This window comes from Lethenteron reissneri, unplaced genomic scaffold (assembly GCF_015708825.2).
Source record: "Lethenteron reissneri isolate LAM-NWPU_2019-01 unplaced genomic scaffold, ASM1570882v1 scaffold_1638, whole genome shotgun sequence".
Lineage (NCBI taxonomy): Eukaryota > Metazoa > Chordata > Hyperoartia > Petromyzontiformes > Petromyzontidae > Lethenteron > Lethenteron reissneri.
Window position 1 is genome coordinate 1,919,604 of NW_026891375.1, and position 18,928 is coordinate 1,938,531.

General features: G+C 53.2%; 1 protein-coding gene across 1 annotated transcript in view; it reads right to left on the reverse strand.

Annotated features, from left to right (window-relative positions):
* Positions 1-2,465: 2,465 nt before the first annotated feature.
* LOC133362934 (insulin receptor substrate 1-like) overlaps positions 2,466-18,928 on the reverse strand; it is a 28,276-nt gene continuing 11,813 nt past the window's right edge. Inside the window, exons 2-4 of the mRNA XM_061581916.1 lie at positions 13,234-13,776; positions 6,685-6,896; positions 2,466-5,212 (exon numbers count right to left, since the gene is read on the reverse strand). Coding sequence (XP_061437900.1) covers positions 2,687-5,212; positions 6,685-6,896; positions 13,234-13,762 — 3,267 coding nt within the window. The 5' untranslated portion in view covers positions 13,763-13,776 and the 3' untranslated portion in view covers positions 2,466-2,686. The remainder of the gene's footprint in view (positions 5,213-6,684; positions 6,897-13,233; positions 13,777-18,928) is intronic.

Sequence of the window (18,928 nt, forward strand, 5' to 3'; positions counted from 1 at the left end):
AGTCCGCCACTGACGGTGACGTCGCCACGACGACTGTGCTGGGCCCGGTGCACTTCGAGGCCACGTGAAGTGTCCAAGGCTCGATTGAAAGCTTCTTTCGTGACTGCAGGGATTCATCTTCTTGGTTCTTTCGGTAAAGTCATCACGTAGAAGGGAAATAATAAAATAATAAAAATAAAACATTATAAAATACAATTCTCACGACGTTTCGGCCACAACGCAAGCAGCCGTCCTCAGGTGAAGACCAGGTCTGTCGGAAAGGCAGCGTCACAACGCAAGCAGCCGTCCTCAGGTGAAGAACAGGTCTGTCGGAAAGACAGCGTCACAGCGCAAGCAGCCGTCCTCAGGTGAAGAACAGGTCTGTCGGAAAGACAGCGTCACAACGCAAGCAGCTGTCCTCAGGTGAAAACCAGGTCTGTCGGAAAGACAGCGTCGCAACGCAAGCAGCTGTACTCAGGTGAAGAACAGGTCTGTCGGAAAGACAGCGTCACAGCGCAAGCAGCCGTCCTCAGGTGAAGAACAGGTCTGTCGGGGACAGGAGCTCATGGGTCAGACCCAGCAGGTGCCGTGGGGATGGCTGACCGAGACGACCGGTAGATGCACCGACTGTGCCACGCCACACACGCAAAAGGCATTTGAAAGCCCTCCGATCGAGCCCTGAACGTCGATCGTGCGACGTTATTATCCCTTTGCCGGCAAGCCGACGTTCCATCCCCAGGTGATACCGGCGGAGACACGTTTCTGTCTTGGCAAACCCGGTCACTGCGAGTGGTCGTGTCACTGTCCGTAGTTCCTTTGCATGGTGGGTGAAAGCGTTGAGTCCAAATCCTGGTGAATTGCCGGAGAGTCGAGTCTCAGGCGTGGGGAGAGTCCTTGAGCGAGAGGTGACTGGAGTCCGTGAGTCAACGCATGGGTCTTTTGTCGGCGTGTTGTCCGACGTTTCGCCCCACGTGCTGCAAGTTTCTTCTGCAATTGAATTCAATTCACTTTTGTGGCTCGTAGACTTAAGAGACCAGCCGACTCACACAGACTCACACAGAGACCACAGACTCGCGCATTGACCCACAGACTCGCGCATTGACCCACAGACTCACACATAGACCCACAGACTCGCGCATAGACCCACAAACTCACACAGAGACCCACAGACTCGCGCAGAGATGGCAATGTTGGTGTTGGCGGTGATGTTGTTGGCGATGTCGATGTTGGTGGCGATGTTGGTGGTGATGTTGGTGGTGATGTTGGTGGTGATGTTGGTTGGCGACGATGTTGGGGTTGGTGGTGTTGGTGGCGATGTTGGTAGTGATGTTGGTGATGATGTTGGCGTTGGTGGCGATGTTGGTGGTGATGTTGGTGGCGATGTTTATGTTGGTGGCGATGTTGGTGGCGATGTTGGTGGCGATGTTGGTGGCGATGTTGGTGGCGATGTTGGTGGCGATGTTGGTGGCGATGTTGGTGGCGATGTTGGTGTTGATGTTGGTGGCGATGTTGGTGGTGATGTTGGTGGCGATGTTGGTGTTGATGTTGGTGGCGATGTTGGTGTTGATGTTGGTGGCGATGTTGGTGTTGATGTTGGTGTTGATGTTGGTGTTGATGTTGGTGGCGATGTTGGTGGCGATGTTGGTGGTGATGTTGGTGGCGATGTTGGTGTTGATGTTGGTGGCGATGTTGGTGGCGATGTTGGTGTTGATGTTGGTGTTGATGTTGGTGTTGATGTTGGTGTTGATGTTGGTGACGATGTTGGTGGCGATGTTGGTGGCGATGTTGGTGGCGATGTTGGTGGCGATGTTGATGTTGGTGGCGATGTTGGTGGCGATGTTGGTGGCGATGTTGGTGGCGATGTTGGTGGCGATGTTGATGTTGGTGGCGATGTTGGTGGCGATGTTGGTGGCGATGTTGGTGGCGATGTTGATGTTGGTGGCGATGTTGGTGGCGATGTTGGTGGCGATGTTGGTGGCGATGTTGGTGGCGATGTTGGTGGCGATGTTGATGTTGGTGGCGATGTTGGTGGCGATGTTGATGTTGGTGGCGATGTTGGTGTTGATGTTGGTGTTGATGTTGGTGGCGATGTTGGTGGCGATGTTGGTGGTGATGTTGGTGGCGATGTTGGTGTTGATGTTGGTGGCGATGTTGGTGGCGATGTTGGTGTTGATGTTGGTGTTGATGTTGGTGTTGATGTTGGTGTTGATGTTGGTGACGATGTTGGTGGCGATGTTGGTGGCGATGTTGGTGGCGATGTTGATGTTGGTGGCGATGTTGGTGGCGATGTTGGTGGCGATGTTGGTGGCGATGTTGGTGGCGATGTTGATGTTGGTGGCGATGTTGGTGGCGATGTTGGTGGCGATGTTGGTGGCGATGTTGATGTTGGTGGCGATGTTGGTGGCGATGTTGGTGGCGATGTTGGTGGCGATGTTGGTGGCGATGTTGGTGGCGATGTTGATGTTGGTGGCGATGTTGGTGGCGATGTTGATGTTGGTGGCGATGTTGGTGGCGATGTTGGTGGCGATGTTGGTGGCGATGTTGATGTTGGTGGCGATGTTGGTGGCGATGTTGGTGGCGATGTTGGTGGCGATGTTTATGTTGGTGTCGATGTTGGTGGCGATGTTGGTGGCGATGTTGGTGTTGATGTTGGTGGTGATGTTGGTGTTGATGTTGGCTTTGGCGTCAACGTCGACATCCCCGCATCTCAGACGGTGCCCCCCATCCCGCCGCCGCCGCACCTTCCGCGTGGCCCCTTCTCCCCGCGTGCCCGGAAGTCAATGCTGGCGTAGTCGGCCCCCCCGTCTCCCCCCAGGGGCCCCCCACCGGGGGGGCCTTCCTCTCCCAGGTCGAGCGCCGCGTAGTGCAGCGCGCCCCGTCCCTCCCCGTCTGCCCCTCCCGCGGGCAGCTCCATCTCCGTGTAGTCGGGGCCCCCCGCGGCGTCGGCGCCACCGCCGCCGCCCAAAAGGGGGGCTGCTCCACGCCACCCCGCGGGGCCCCTGCCGACCGGGGGGCCCGTGGGCCCCGGGGGTTTCGGCGCGGCCTCGTAGTGAATCCGTACGTAGTCACCCCCCAGCCTCTCCACCTCCTCCTCCTCCTCCTCACCGCCACGCCCGATCCTCCTGCCTGACGGCCCCCCAACTCCACCCCTCGTCGCCGGCCCCCCACCCTCACCTCCCGGGCCTCCCGGCACGGTGCCCCTGCCGGGCCTTCCCAAATCCTGAGAGCTCTGGGACCGGGGAATGAAGCCGACGGGACTAGGCGGCCCGGGACTGCGACGGGGAGACACGGGGGTGAGGCAGCGTCGGCCCGGCCTGAAGGGCGTGTTGCGGCCGGGCTGGACGTCGAATGCCGGCTGAACGCCGCCGCCGCCGCCGCCGCCGCTGCTGCTGCTACGACGGAACTGAATGTGGAGGCCGGCGCGGGTGCCGGGGCCGGGTTGGGCCGAAGCGTCGTGGCCGGCCGGCGGTTGCGTGACGCCGGCCCCGGCGCTTGGCACAGGCTGGGCGGTGAGGCCACGCGCCGGCGGCGGCGGCACCTGCTGCTGCTGCTGGGTGTGGAGGCTGGCCGTGCGGTGCAAGCCGGGCCCCACCGGGCGGAGCGAGCGGGGCAGCGAGTAGTAGCAGTAGGGCCCGTCGTGACCGTCCCCGACGTCCCAGTGCTGCCGTTGCTGCTGCTGCTGCCGCCGGCGCTGCTGCTGGTGGCGCCGGTCGCGACGCGGAGATCCGGCCGCGACGTTGCCGTTGTTGCCGCGGTTGTAGCCGACGCCGCCGCCGCCACCGCCGAAATCGTCGTCATCGATCCCCGGCCCCGCCGGCGCCATGCTCATGTAATCGTCGGCATCGTCGTCCGCCTCAGGGGGCAAGCCCGGCCATGGGAAGGCCGCGTCGGGTGACGGCGTCATGAGCACGTAACCCGCGTTGGCGCCGCCCCTCCCGCCGCCGCCGGCGCCGCCGGTCACGTTCCGCGGCTCCGAGGGGCAACTCCGGCGGTGGCGGTTATTGCCGTTGTTGTTGTTGTTGCCGACGCGTTGCCGGCGGTCGCGGTTGTCGTCGCTGCTGTTGTTGTTGTAGGTCATGGGCACGTAGTCCGACTGCGGCGTTGACGCCGGCGTCGGCACCGGGACCGCCACGGCCGCCGGTTGCGAAGGCTGCCGCCCCGGCGCCACGCCGGGCTGCATGGACACGTAGCCCCCGTCGTCGTCGGCGCGCGCCCGTTCGCAACCAACGCCACGGAAGCCGCCGACGCCGTCGCCGTCATGATCGTCGTCGTCGTCGTCTTCGTCGTCGTCGTCTTCGTCGTCGTCCAAGAAAGCCTGGTCGCTCAGCGAGCTCGACGATTTTGGCGACGCCGATCCCAGCGAGGAGGAGATCGAGGCGGCGGCGGTGGCGGTAACACCGGCCACGACGCCGGCAGCGGAGCGAGACGCGGCGCGGTGAGGACTCAATTCCTCCAGCGACGTCACGGACGCCCGCGCCAGGACCCACCGCGGAGTCTCACCTCTTCCGCTCCCCCCTTTTCGGTCGACGCAGCCACCGGCGCTACCGCCGCCGCCACCGGCGTAGGCACCCGCCGAAGAGAGCGACGCGGTCCGGCGAATCGGGGCCCGCGACGGAGGCTGCCCCGCCGCCGCCACGACCAGGGGAAGCTCCCCGCCGGCTCCGTCCGGATCCGGCGAGACGCAGGAGCCCGACTCGTCCGACGAGGAAGCGAAACCCCCGTCGCTCAGCGAGCCCGACACCGAGCGGACCGGGGGCAGCGCCGCCGCCGCGGTCAAAGCCGAGGTCACCGCCGAGGTCACCGCCGAGGTGGTCACCGTGCCCCCTCTGTTCGTCGCCGTCACCCCCCGCCGCCAGGGCCCCCCCCCCAAACGCCGGGAAGGGGACGCGGCGACCGCCACCGTCACCGTCGCCGCCGTCGCCGCCGCGTCTCCCTCCCGCGAGCGGCTGACTCCGGCGGGCGGTTGGCGCCGGGAGGCGGTTCCGGCGTTGGCGGCACCGGCGCCGGCACCGGCTGAGGACGGGGCCACCGGGGAAGGAGGCCCGGCGTTGGCGGAAGAGGAGGAGGCCCTCGGGGTCCGGGGGTCGTCGGCGCCGGCGATTCCGGCACCGCCGCCGCCGCTGCTAAGCGCCTTCATGGCGCCGAGGATGGTCTCGTGCATCCTCTGGGCCACGACCGCGTCGTCCACGGCCATCCAGAGCTCGCCCTCCCCCGTGACGGCCGAGCGACCCACCTGCGCACACGCGCGCAGACACCGCCGCGGTCAAGTGGGCCAACCACGGCCGCACCGAGTGTAAAGGTCGATTGAAAGCTTCTTTCGTGACTGCAGGGATTCGTCTTCTTGGTTCTTTCGGTAAAGTCGTCACGTGGAAGGGAAGTAATCGAATAATAAAAATACAACATGATAAGAAAATAAAAGAAATAGAATAATGAAAATAAATAATAAAAATACTACATAGTAGAATTATAAAAATTATTAAATAATACGAATAAAACATAATAAAATTTCGATTTAAAGCTTTCGTGACTGCAGGGATTCATCTTCTTGGTTCTTTCGGTAAAGTCACGTGGAAGGGAAGTAATCGAATAATAAAAATACAACACAATAAAAAAAATATAAGAAATGGAATAAAAAAAAGAAATAATAATCAAAAAATACTTAGTAAAATAATAAAAATTATTAAATAATACAAATAAAACATTATAAAATTTCTATTTAAAGCTTCTTTCGTGACTGCAGGGATTCATCTTCTTGGTTCTTTGACTTTGAAACCCCCCGCCCACCTCCTACGCATTCCACAAGTAGTGACTAATCCCATATCTGCATTTTCCATAAATATTCTAAAGTCCTCTTGATATGTAAATTACTTTGTCAAGGCGCTCTTCCCCCTCCAACCCAGATTAAATATACGCTCCCCCTCCAACATTTCCTAGCCACCGTGATGACGATGAGAGAGAGAGACACGCAAACTCCAAATCTACAGCAGGCGTCAGGGTCGGTATCGAACCCACGACCTCCTACATACCAGGCGAGGTAGTTAACATCTCCTCGCCACCGTGATTATGATGAAAGAGACACGCAAACTCCAAATCTACAGCAGGTATGAGGGTCGGGATCGAACCATCAATCTCCTGTATACCAGGCGAGGTAGTTAACATCTTATAGCAACCATGGCACCCATCATTTACAACACCACCACCAACACTACTCTCCACTACTCGCCACCATCACCACCAGCATCTCCAACACCACCACCAGCATCTCCAACACCACCATCACCACAATTTCCACTGTCTCTACCACCACCACCATCACAACCAACATCAGCACCACCAACACCACAACCATTAGTACGTATCTTCTTGGTTCTCACGACGTTTCGGCTACAATGCAAGCAGCCGTCTTCAGGTGAAGACGGCTGCTTGCGTTGTAGCCGAAACGTCGTGAGAATTATTTTATTATGTTTTATTTTTATTATTTTATTACTTCCCTTCTACGTGACTTTACCGAAAGAACCAAGAAGATGAATCCCTGCAGTCACGAAAGCTTTAAATCGTCATTAGTACGTATTTATTTAAGGGTGATTTCATCTAACTCGCTCGGTGTGTAGGAGGCTGTGGGTCCGATCTCGACCGTGGCGCGTGGCAAGGCGAACAAAACGAAAACGCGAGGTGGCTTGCGCGCGACGGCAACAACGGTGACACCTCCATGAAGAAGTAGTGGTCCGAGTGTCCGCAGCGCCGGATGTTGGGCAGCTGCAGGGAGACTGCGGCCGCGCTTGCGCCCAGCGGCACCAGCGAGAGGGAGCGCTCCGACAGGCAGAGGCGGTGGACCCCGGCCAGCCCGCAGGGTGGCGCGCCCAGGCCCCTGGCGCGCACCGTCACCTGCCACACGTCGCGTGCCGACGCGCAATCGCCTGCGCGCGTGGCGGTGGCGGTGGCGGCGCCGGCACAGAAAGCAAATAAATCAAACGGTGCCGTCACGGCCGCCGTCGCGTGACGGTGGCGGCGTTCGCGGCATGCCGTAGTCATCGGCAGCTTGGTCATCGTCAGTGTTGTCATAGGCAGTGTTGTCATCAGCTTTGTCATAGGCAGTGTTGTCATCGGCAGTGTTGTCATCGGTAGCAGTCATCATCAGCTTTGTCATAGGCAATGTTGTCATCGGCAGCTTTGTCATCATCAGCGTTGTCATCATCAACGTAGTCATCATCAGCGTCGTCATCATCAGCATAGTCATCATCAACGTTGTCATCATCAGCATAGTCATCATCAACGTTGTCATCGGCAGCGAAGTCAACATCAACGTTGTCATCGGTAGCGTGGTCATCATCAGCTTTGTCATCATCAGCATTGTCATCATCAGTGTTGTCATCATCATCAGCATTGGCATCATCAGCATTGGCATCATCAGCATTGGCATCATCAGCATTGGCATCATCAGCATTTGCATCATCAGCATTGCCATCGGCAGCAACAACGTAGTCATCATCAGCATTGGCATCAGCAGCAATCATCAATAACATCAGCTAGTTTGAGGCTGAGCCGACCTAGGGGATGCCCAGGACGAGTTCAGATAATCGTCACCGGTGTTGGTCGAGAGAGGGAATCCAACTCGGGTCGCCAGGCACGCAGTGCAGTGCGCTAACCGCTACACCACCACAATCAGTTCCATACAACCATCATCTACACCACTCACCACAGCATCCACCATCACCACCAGCATCTCCTCCACCACCATCATCACAATCTCCACTGCTACCACCAGCAGCCCCACTGAAACTAAACTAATTGTTTATTGATAATTGGTTTTTTACCCTTCTATCTGGCAACAAAACTTTTTACAAGGAGTCATGTTTGCATAGACCACAATACCTGCAGCCATAATGCAAACAAAAAACATAACTCTGATAATGTATGTGCACTGTCATTGAAGTTGATTGGTCCACACCCGAGACAGCTTTCCTTAGAGCCTAGTCTCACATGGTGTTGGACCAGATGACGCCAAAAGGCTTCAAAGACAGTGCGCACATTATCAGAGTTATGTTTTTGTTTGCATTATAACTGCAGGTATTGTGGGCTATGCAAACATGACTCCTTGTAAAAAGGTGTCAGTTTTGTTGCCAGATAGAAGGGTAAAAAACCAATTATCATATTTTTACTGGCAAATGAGGTTCCAAAGTTGTAAATGCTTCACCCCGAGCTCTCATACTCTGATGGTGCATTGTCTTTGAGTTGTGCGCCTTTTGGCGTCTTCTGGTCCAACACCATGTGAGACTAGGCTCTAAGGAAAGCTGTCTCGGGTGTGGACCAATCAACTTCAAGGACAGTGCATACATTATCAGAGTTGTGTTTTTTGTTTGCATTATGACTGCAGGTATTGTGGTCTATGCAAACATGACTCCTTGTAAAAAGGTATCAGTTTTGTTGCCAGATAGAAGGGTAAAAAACCAATTATCATATTTTTACTGGCAAATGAGGTTCCCATGGTGTAATTGTTTATTTTCACAGGTAAAGGCCAGGGAGCGAAACAGCTGTTTTTCAGAAGCTACCTGGCCACATATTATAGCTCAACGAAGTGGCTTGTCACGTAGAAATTTATCGGAGCCAAAAACTCTAAACGCGTGATTCTAAATGCGAGGCAAAAACCCGAGGACCCGGAGAAAAATCCACACGACCACGGGAAGAACACGCAAACTACAAATATACAGCAGCAGGCATCATCAGGGTTGGGATCGAACCCACGACCTCCTGCATACCAGGCGAGGTAGTTAACATCTTCTAGACACCGTGATGATGATGATGAGACACGCAAACTACAAATATACAGCAGGCATGAGGGTTGAGATCGAACCCACGACCTCCTGTATACCAGGCGAGGTAGTTAACATCTTCTAGACACCGTGATGATGATGAGGAGAGAGACACGCAAACTACAAATATACAGCAGCAGGCATCATCAGGGTTGGGATCGAACCCACGACCTCCTGTATACCAGGCGAGGTAGTTAACATCTCATAGACACCGTGATGATGATGAGAGAGACACGCAAACTCCAAATATACAGCAGCAGGCATGAGGGTTGGGATCGAACCCACGACCTCCTGTATACCAGGCGAGGTAGTTAACATCTCATAGGACACCGTGATGATGATGAGAGAGACACGCAAATTTCAAATATACAGCAGGCATGAGGGTTGGGATCGAACCCACGACCTCCTGCATACCAGGCGAGGTAGTTAACATCTCATAGACACCGTGATGATGATGAGAGAGACACGCAAACTCCAAATATACAGCAGCAGGCATGAGGGTTGGGATCGAACCCACGACCTCCTGCATACCAGGCGAGGTAGTTAACATCTCATAGACACCGTGATGATGATGAGAGAGACACACAAACTCCAAATATACAGCAGCAGGCATGAGGGTTGGGATCGAACCCACGACCTCCTGTATACCAGGTGAGGTAGTAAACATCTACTAGCCACCATGGCACCCATCATTTACAACACCACCACCAACACCACTCTCCACTACTCGCCACCTACACCACCACCAGCATCTCCAACACCACCATCACCACAATCTCGATTGTCTCCACCACCACCATCACCACCAGCACCCCCACCAGCACCACAACCATCTAACTCGCTTGGTTTGTAGGAGGCTGTGGGTTTGATCCCGACCCTGACAATGCCTGCTGCTGTATATTTGGAGTTTTCGTGTCTCTCTCTCTCATCATCATCAGGGTGGCTAGGAGATGTTAACTACCTCGCCTGGTGTACAGGAGGTTGTGGGTTCGATCTCGACCCTGACGTCTGCTGTATATTTGGAGTTTGTGTGTTTCTCTCACCATCATCACAGTGGCTAGGAGATGTTAACTACCTAGCCTGGTATGCAGGAGGTTGTGGGTTCGATCCCGACCCTGACAACGCCTGCTGCTGTATATTTGGAGTTTTCGTGTCTCTCTCTCACCATCATCATCACGGTGGCAAGGAGATGTTAATTACCTCGCCTGGTATGCAGGAGGTTGTGGGTTCGATCCCGACCCTGATGCCTGCTGTATATTTGGAGTTTGCGTGTCTCTCTCTCATCATCATCACGGTGGCTAGGAGATGTTAACTACCTCGCCTGGTACACAGGAGGTTGTGGGTTCGATCCCGACCCTGACAACGCCTGCTGCTATATATTTGGAGTTTTCGTGTCTCTCTCTCACCATCATCAGGGTGGCTAGGAGATGTTAACTACCTCGCCTGGTATGCAGGAGGTCGTGAGTTCGATCCCGACCCTGACAACGCCTGCTGCTGTATATTTGGAGTTTTCGTGTCTCTTACCATCATCATCACAGTGGTTAGGAGATGTTAACTACCTCGCCTGGTACACAGGAGGTTGTGGGTTTGATCCCGACCCTGACAACGCCTGCTGCTGTATATTTGGAGTTTGCGTGTCTCTCTCTCACCATCATCATCACGGTGGCGAGGAGATGTTAACTACCTCGCCTGGTATGCAGGAGGTCGTGGGTTCGATCCCGACCCTGACAACGCCTGCTGCTGCTGTATATTTGGAGTTTGCGTGTCTCTCTCATCATCATCACAGTGGCTAGGAGATGTTAACTACCTCGCCTGGTATACAGGAGGTCGTGGGTTCGATCCCGACCCTGACAACGCCTGCTGCTGCTGTATATTTGGAGTTTGCGTGTCTCTCTCTCACCATCATCATCACGGTGGCTAGGAGATGTTAACTACCTCGCCTGGCATGCAGGAGGTCGTGGGTTCGATCCCGACCCTGACAACGCCTGCTGCTGCTGTATATTTCGAGTCTGTGGATTTTTTTTATCCACGTCTTCCGTTTTTTCCCTCCACATTTAGAAACATGCTTTTAGATTATTTGGCTGCGATACATTTCCTCATGAGCCAATTCGTTGAGATACAATTTGTCATGGCGAGGTCGCTTCTTAAAAAGAAGCTACATGGCTCAGGGGGTCTTCTCTGGTAAAATAATAAAAAGTTTTGTTTCAATTGTATTTATTTTTAAATCCTTTATATTAAGTTCGCTTGCTTGCGTGCTTGCGTGCTTGCTTGCTTACGACCGTGCAAATCTTTCGGTCGCTTTTTAACCCACTTCCCGTGATCCAATCGAGCTGACATTTTGCACACAGACTCGTTGTGCGTGACAATTTATTTGCGTAAAAAAAAATTCCAAAATTTTACACTGTTTAGGGAAATTTTTTATAAATATTTAATTACCAATTGCTTAATGCTGGCAGACAATCATCTGACCCATAGGTGGCAGCCATCTCAAGCCAGAGGATGAGAGGACTCTAGCCGCCACGCATATAAAGGATTTAGAGTGAAAAACTTTGTTTTTACGGGTTAATTTTTTAAATCCTTTATATCAAGTTCGCTTGCTTGCGTGCTTGCTTGCTTGCTTACGACCGTGCAAATCTTTCCGTCGTTTTTTAACCCACTTCCCGTGATCCAATCGAGCTGACATTTTGCACACAGACTCGTTGTGCGTGACAATTAATGTTCGTGAAAATTTTTTTCCAAAATTCTACACTGTTTAGGGAAAACAAATTAAATATTTAATTACCAATTGCTTAATACTGGCAGACAATCATCTGACCCATAGGTGGCAGCCATCTCAAGCCAGAGGACGAGAGGACTCTAGCCGCCACGCATATAAAGGATTTATAGTGAAAAACTTTGTTTTTACGGGTTATACTTATTTCTTTATTTTCTTACCTCTCCTATACTTTGCACTCTTATCGTGTTTTTGTTCTGACCCCTTTGCCCCCACTGGACACCTGTAATAAAAAAACTCTTTACAGCTCATCGGATTCCACCAATAGAAATATGATTACGATTCATCATCACCGCCAGCTGGCTACAAAACCACCACCATTATCACAATCTTTACCAGCACCACCAAACAATGTGAAAGATCTCCCGTATAGCCTTCACAGACTGTTGGGGTAAGTGCTGCGAGTAGCACCGATGAAGGCCGGTACCGCACACCAGGCAGTGGTTTGCCAGCACCACACACACTCAGCCGCCTTTGCTTTCTAATTTGAGGCCGAGTATACCTAGGGGAGGCCCGGGACTGGTTCAGATTATCGTCACTGGTGTTGGCTGCGAGCGGGAATCGAACCCGGGTCGCCAGGTACATAGCGCAGCGCGCTACCCGCTACACTACCACTCCCTATCTCCACCACCAAACCAGCATCACAATCTCCACCAACAGCGCCATCATCTGCAACATCACCAGCATCATCATCACTACCATCTCCTCCACCACCACCACAACAAGCAATACCAATATCCGCCATTCGCCACTAAGTGACGGTGACATCACCACGACACTTGTGCCAGGCAAGGTGCACTTTGAGGCCACGTGAAGTGTCGAACGCCCGCTGGCAGGAGGTCACGGGACAGACCCAGGTGCCATCGGTTAGCTGACTGAGATGACCGGTAGATGCACCACCTGTGCCCCCTACTGTGCCAACTTGCTGCGCTTTAGTCACCCGGCGCTCCGCTCGTTGTTGTGAGCGTCGCTCCTCCGCCCTCCGTTGTTGTTGGAGGGCGACTGCCTCCAACTGCCCAGTAGCGTCCTTTACGAGCCTCCTCCACTGAGGCCGATCTTGACACCGCTGGTACCAGTCATCGGCAAGTCCACTCAGCTCCACGTCCTCCTGTACCACATCACTCCATCTCTTCTCTAGCTCATGTCGTGCCCGTTTAGCCCCCTTTATGTGCCCAAACAGAAGCTGTTTGGGCATGAGGTGACTGGGCATGAGGGCAACATGACCCAGCCAACGCAGCCTTGCCTAACGGAGGAGCTCACCGATGAGAATGTGTCCAGATCTTTCAAGGATTTGTGAGCTCCTCACACAATCCCGCCTGGTTAAACCGAGAGTAGACCGTAGGCATTCCAGCCTGAATGTTTCTAACCGGCGCAGATGCTCCATTAGAGGGGTCCACATTTCACGAGCGTAGAGAAGGGAGGGAATGACTGTGGTCGAGAAGACCCGAAGCTTTGTGCGGAGAGCGACAGACCAGGTAGCTTCCACACATCGTTACGCAGCCGATGAAAAACATGCCGCTCGACTGATTCGGAGCGAGACCTCTGCTGTCAAAGCGGAGCTGGCCATGAGCACACTGCCCAGCTATGGGAAACTCTCTCTCCACACACAACAGCACCGTAAACACAACCACAACCACCACCACCGCCACCGCAACACGCTCCGCAATTTACCGCGTCCGCCCTGGGGCTCCGGCTCCTTGGCCCTCAGCGCCTGGATGGCGCCGAACCACGCCGCCAGCGCCTCGTCGCTGTCGGCCGCCACGGCGAGGCTGTGCTCGGCCGTGAAGAGCACCAGCAGGTGAGCGTGCCGGGCGTTGGCGCCTCGCGACACCGCCAGGCACTGCGCCAGCTCCAGCGAGCGGCGCGGCGAGCACCACGACGACTTGCAACTTCCTCCTCCGCCGGTGCCGCCAGCGCCGCCGGTGCCCGCCGGAGCCCGCGGCTTCTCCGCGGTACCGCCGACGCCGCCGCCACCGCCATCGACCGTGCCGACGCCGACGATGCCGCTGCTGTCGCGCTGGCGCTTCTGGAGGCTGTCGCGGAAGCGTTTCTCGCTGTCCCACGCCTCGAGGCGGGCGGGCCCGGAGGAGCTGGCGCAGCGCAGCACGAAGAAGCGGCGGTGCGAGCTCTTCTGCTTGCGCAGGTATCCGCTGTGCAGGACGTCATCGGCGGCGGCGGCGGTGGTGGTGGTGGTCGCCATGGCGGGCAGCAGCTCTGTGGGGACGACGGACACGTGGAGACAGTGGGGGGAGTAAGAAACTGTGAAGGCTGCGGGAACTGTGGAGGCTGTAGAGGCTGTGGGATCTGGTGGATGTGGAAATGAGACTTGGAGATGAGAGTGGAGGGTCGGTCCAGGCAGTCACGATCGCTCAGCCTGTACTCAACTGCAGTCCTCAATAGTCCTCGATTCGCACACCTACCACGGACTCACTCGGCCAACGACCCCACGCAATCAACCGGAGAATCAACTTTTACCTCTCTCAACGCCCTGATTCACTCACTCAGTGACGAGCTCACTCACTCAACCACTGACTCACTCACTCAACCACTAACTCACTCACTCAACCACTGACTTACTCACTCAACCACTAACTCACTCACTCAACCACTGACTCACTCAACCACTAACTCACTCACTCAACCGCGAACTCACTCACTCAACCACTGACTTACTCACTCAACCACTAACTCACTCACTCAACCACTGACTCACTCAACCACTAACTCATTCACTCAACCGCGAACTCACTCACTCAACCACTGACTTACTCACTCACTCAACCACTGACTTACTCACTCAACCACTGACTCACTCACTCACTCAACCGCGAACTCACTCAACCACTGACTCACTCACTCAACCACTAACTCACTCAGTGACGAGCTCACTCACTCAACCACTAACTCACTCACTCAACCACTAACTATCTCACTCAACCACTGACTTACTCACTCAACTACTGACTCACTCACTCACTCAACCACTGACTCACTCACTCAACCACTAACTCACTCACTCAACCACTGACTTACTCACTCAACCACTAACTCACTCACTCAACCACTGACTCACTCAACCACTAACTCACTCACTCAACCGCGAACTCACTCACTCAACCACTGACTTACTCACTCAACTACTAACTCACTCACTCAACCACTGACTCACTCAACCACTAACTCACTCACTCAACCGCGAACTCACTCACTCAACCACTGACTTACTCACTCACTCAACCACTGACTTACTCACTCAACCACTCACTCACTCACTCAACCGCGAACTCACTCAACCACTGACTCAACCACTGACTCACTCACTCAACCACTAACTCACTCAGTGACGAGCTCACTCACTCAACCACTAACTCACTCACTCAACCACTAACTCACTCACTCAACCACTGACTTACTCACTCAACTACTGACTCACTCACTCACTCAACCACTGATTCACTCACTCAACCACTAACTCACTCACTCAACCACTGACTTACTCACTCAACCACTAACTCACTCACTCAACCACTGACTCACTCAACCACTAACTCACTCACTCAACCGCGAACTCACTCACTCAACCACTGACTTACTCACTCAACCACTAACTCACTCACTCAACCACTGACTCACTCAACCACTAACTCACTCACTCAACCACTGACTCACTCAACCACTAACTCACTCACTCAACCGCGAACTCACTCACTCAACCACTGACTTACTCACTCACTCAACCACTGACTTACTCACTCAACCACTGACTCACTCACTCACTCAACCGCGAACTCACTCAACCACTGACTCAACCACTGACTCACTCACTCAACTACTAACTCACTCAGTGACGAGCTCACTCACTCAACCACTAACTCACTCACTCAACCACTAACTCACTCACTCAACCACTGACTTACTCACTCAACTACTGACTCACTCACTCAACTACTGACTCACTCACTCACTCAACCACTGACTAACTCACTCAACCACTAACTCACTCACTCAACCACTGACTTACTCACTCAACCACTAACTCACTCACTCAACCACTGACTTACTCACTCACTCAACCGCGAACTCACTCACTCAACCACTGACTCACTCACTCAACCACTAACTCACTCACTCAACCACTGACTTACTCACTCAACCACTAACTCACTCACTCAACCACTGACTCACTCAACCACTAACTCACTCACTCAACCGCGAACTCACTCACTCAACCACTGACTTACTCACTCACTCAACCGCGAACTCACTCACTCAACCACTGACTCACTCACTCAACCACTAACTCACTCACTCAACCACTGACTTACTCACTCAACCACTAACTCACTCACTCAACCACTGACTCACTCAACCACTAACTCACTCACTCAACCGCGAACTCACTCACTCAACCACTGACTTACTCACTCACTCAACCGCGAACTCACTCACTCAACCACTGACTCACTCACTCAAACACTAACTCACTCACTCAACCACTGACTTACTCACTCAACCACTAACTCACTCACTCAACCACTGACTCACTCAACCACTAACTCACTCACTCAACCGCGAACTCACTCACTCAACCACTGACTTACTCACTCAACTACTGACTGACTCACTCACTCAACCACTGACTCACTCACTCAACCACTAACTCACTCACTCAACCACTGACTTACTCACTCAACCACTAACTCACTCACTCAACCACTGACTCACTCAACCACTAACTCACTCACTCAACCGCGAACTCACTCACTCAACCAATGACTTACTTACTCACTCAACCGCGAACTCACTCACTCAACCACTGACTCACTCACTCAACCACTAACTCACTCACTCAACCACTGACTTACTCACTCAACCACTGACTCACTCACTCAACCACTGACTCACTCAACCACTAACTCACTCACTCAACCGCGAACTCACTCACTCAACCACTGACTTACTCACTCACTCAACCGCGAACTCACTCACTCAACCACTGACTCACTCACTCAACCACTAACTCACTCACTCAACCACTGACTTACTCACTCACTCAACCACTGACTTACTCACTCAACCACTGACTCACTCACTCAACCACCAACTCACTCACTCAACCGCGAACTCACTCACTCAACCACTGACTCACTCACTCACTCAACCGCGAACTCACTCACTCAACCACTGACTCACTCACTCAACCACTAACTCACTCACTCAACCACTGACTTACTCACTCACTCAACCACTGACTCACTCACTCAACTACTAACTCACTCACTCAACCACTGACTTACTCACTCAACCACTAACTCACTCACTCAACCACTGACTCACTCAACCACTAACTCACTCACTCAACCGCGAACTCACTCACTCAACCACTGACTTACTCACTCACTCAACCGCGAACTCACTCACTCAACCACTGACTCACTCACTCAACCACTAACTCACTCACTCAACCACTGACTTACTCACTCAACCACTAACTCACTCACTCAACCACTGACTCACTCAACCACTAACTCACTCACTCAACCGCGAACTCACTCACTCAACCACTGACTTACCCACTCACTCAACCGCGAACTCACTCACTCAACCACTGACTCACTCACCCAAACACTAACTCACTCACTCAACCACTGACTTACTCACTCAACCACTAACTCACTCACTCAACCACTGACTCACTCAACCACTAACTCACTCACTCAACCGCGAACTCACTCACTCAACCACTGACTTACTCACTCAACTACTGACTCACTCACTCACTCAACCACTGACTCACTCACTCAACCACTAACTCACTCACTCAACCACTGACTTACTCACTCAACCACTAACTCACTCACTCAACCACTGACTCACTCAACCACTAACTCACTCACTCAACCGCGAACTCACTCACTCAACCAATGACTTACTTACTCACTCAACCGCGAACTCACTCACTCAACCACTGACTCACTCACTCAACCACTAACTCACTCACTCAACCACTGACTTACTCACTCAACCACTAACTCACTCACTCAACCACTGACTCACTCAACCACTAACTCACTCACTCAACCGCGAACTCACTCACTCAACCACTGACTTACTCACTCAACTACTGACTCACTCACTCACTCAACCACTGACTCACTCACTCAACCACTAACTCATTCACTCAACCACTGACTTACTCACTCAACCACTAACTCACTCACTCAACCACTGACTCACTCAACCACTAACTCACTCACTCAACCGCGAACTCACTCACTCAACCACTGACTTACTCACTCAACCGCGAACTCACTCACTCAACCACTGACTCACTCACTCAACCACTAACTCACTCACTCAACCACTGATTCACTCACTCAACCACTGACTTACTCACTCAACCACTAACTCACTCAACCACTAACTCACTCACTCAACCGCGAACTCACTCAACCGCGAACTCACTCACTCAACCACTGACTTACTCACTCACTCAACCGCGAACTCACTCACTCAACCACTGACTCACTCACTCAACCACTAACTCACTCACTCAACCACTGACTTACTCACTCAACCACTAACTCACTCACTCAACCACTGACTCACTCAACCACTAACTCATTCACTCAACCGCGAACTCACTCACTCAACCACTGACTTACTCACTCACTCAACCACTGACTTACTCACTCAACCACTGACTCACTCACTCACTCAACCGCGAACTCACTCAACCACTGACTCACTCACTCAACCACTAACTCACTCAGTGACGAGCTCACTCACTCAACCACTAACTCACTCACTCAACCACTAACTATCTCACTCAACCACTGACTTACTCACTCAACTACTGACTCACTCACTCACTCAACCACTGACTCACTCACTCAACCACTAACTCACTCACTCAACCACTGACTTACTCACTCACCACTAACTCACTCACTCAACCACTGACTCACTCAACCACTAACTCACTCACTCAACCGCGAACTCACTCACTCAACCACTGACTTACTCACTCAACTACTAACTCACTCACTCAACCACTGACTCACTCAACCACTAACTCACTCACTCAACCGCGAACTCACTCACTCAACCACTGACTTACTCACTCACTCAACCACTGACTTACTCACTCAACCACTGACTCACTCACTCACTCAACCGCGAACTCACTCAACCACTGACTCAACCACTGACTCACTCACTCAACCACTAACTCACTCAGTGACGAGCTCACTCACTCAACCACTAACTCACTCACTCAACCACTAACTCACTCACTCAACCACTGACTTACTCACTCAACTACTGACTCACTCACTCACTCAACCACTGATTCACTCACTCAACC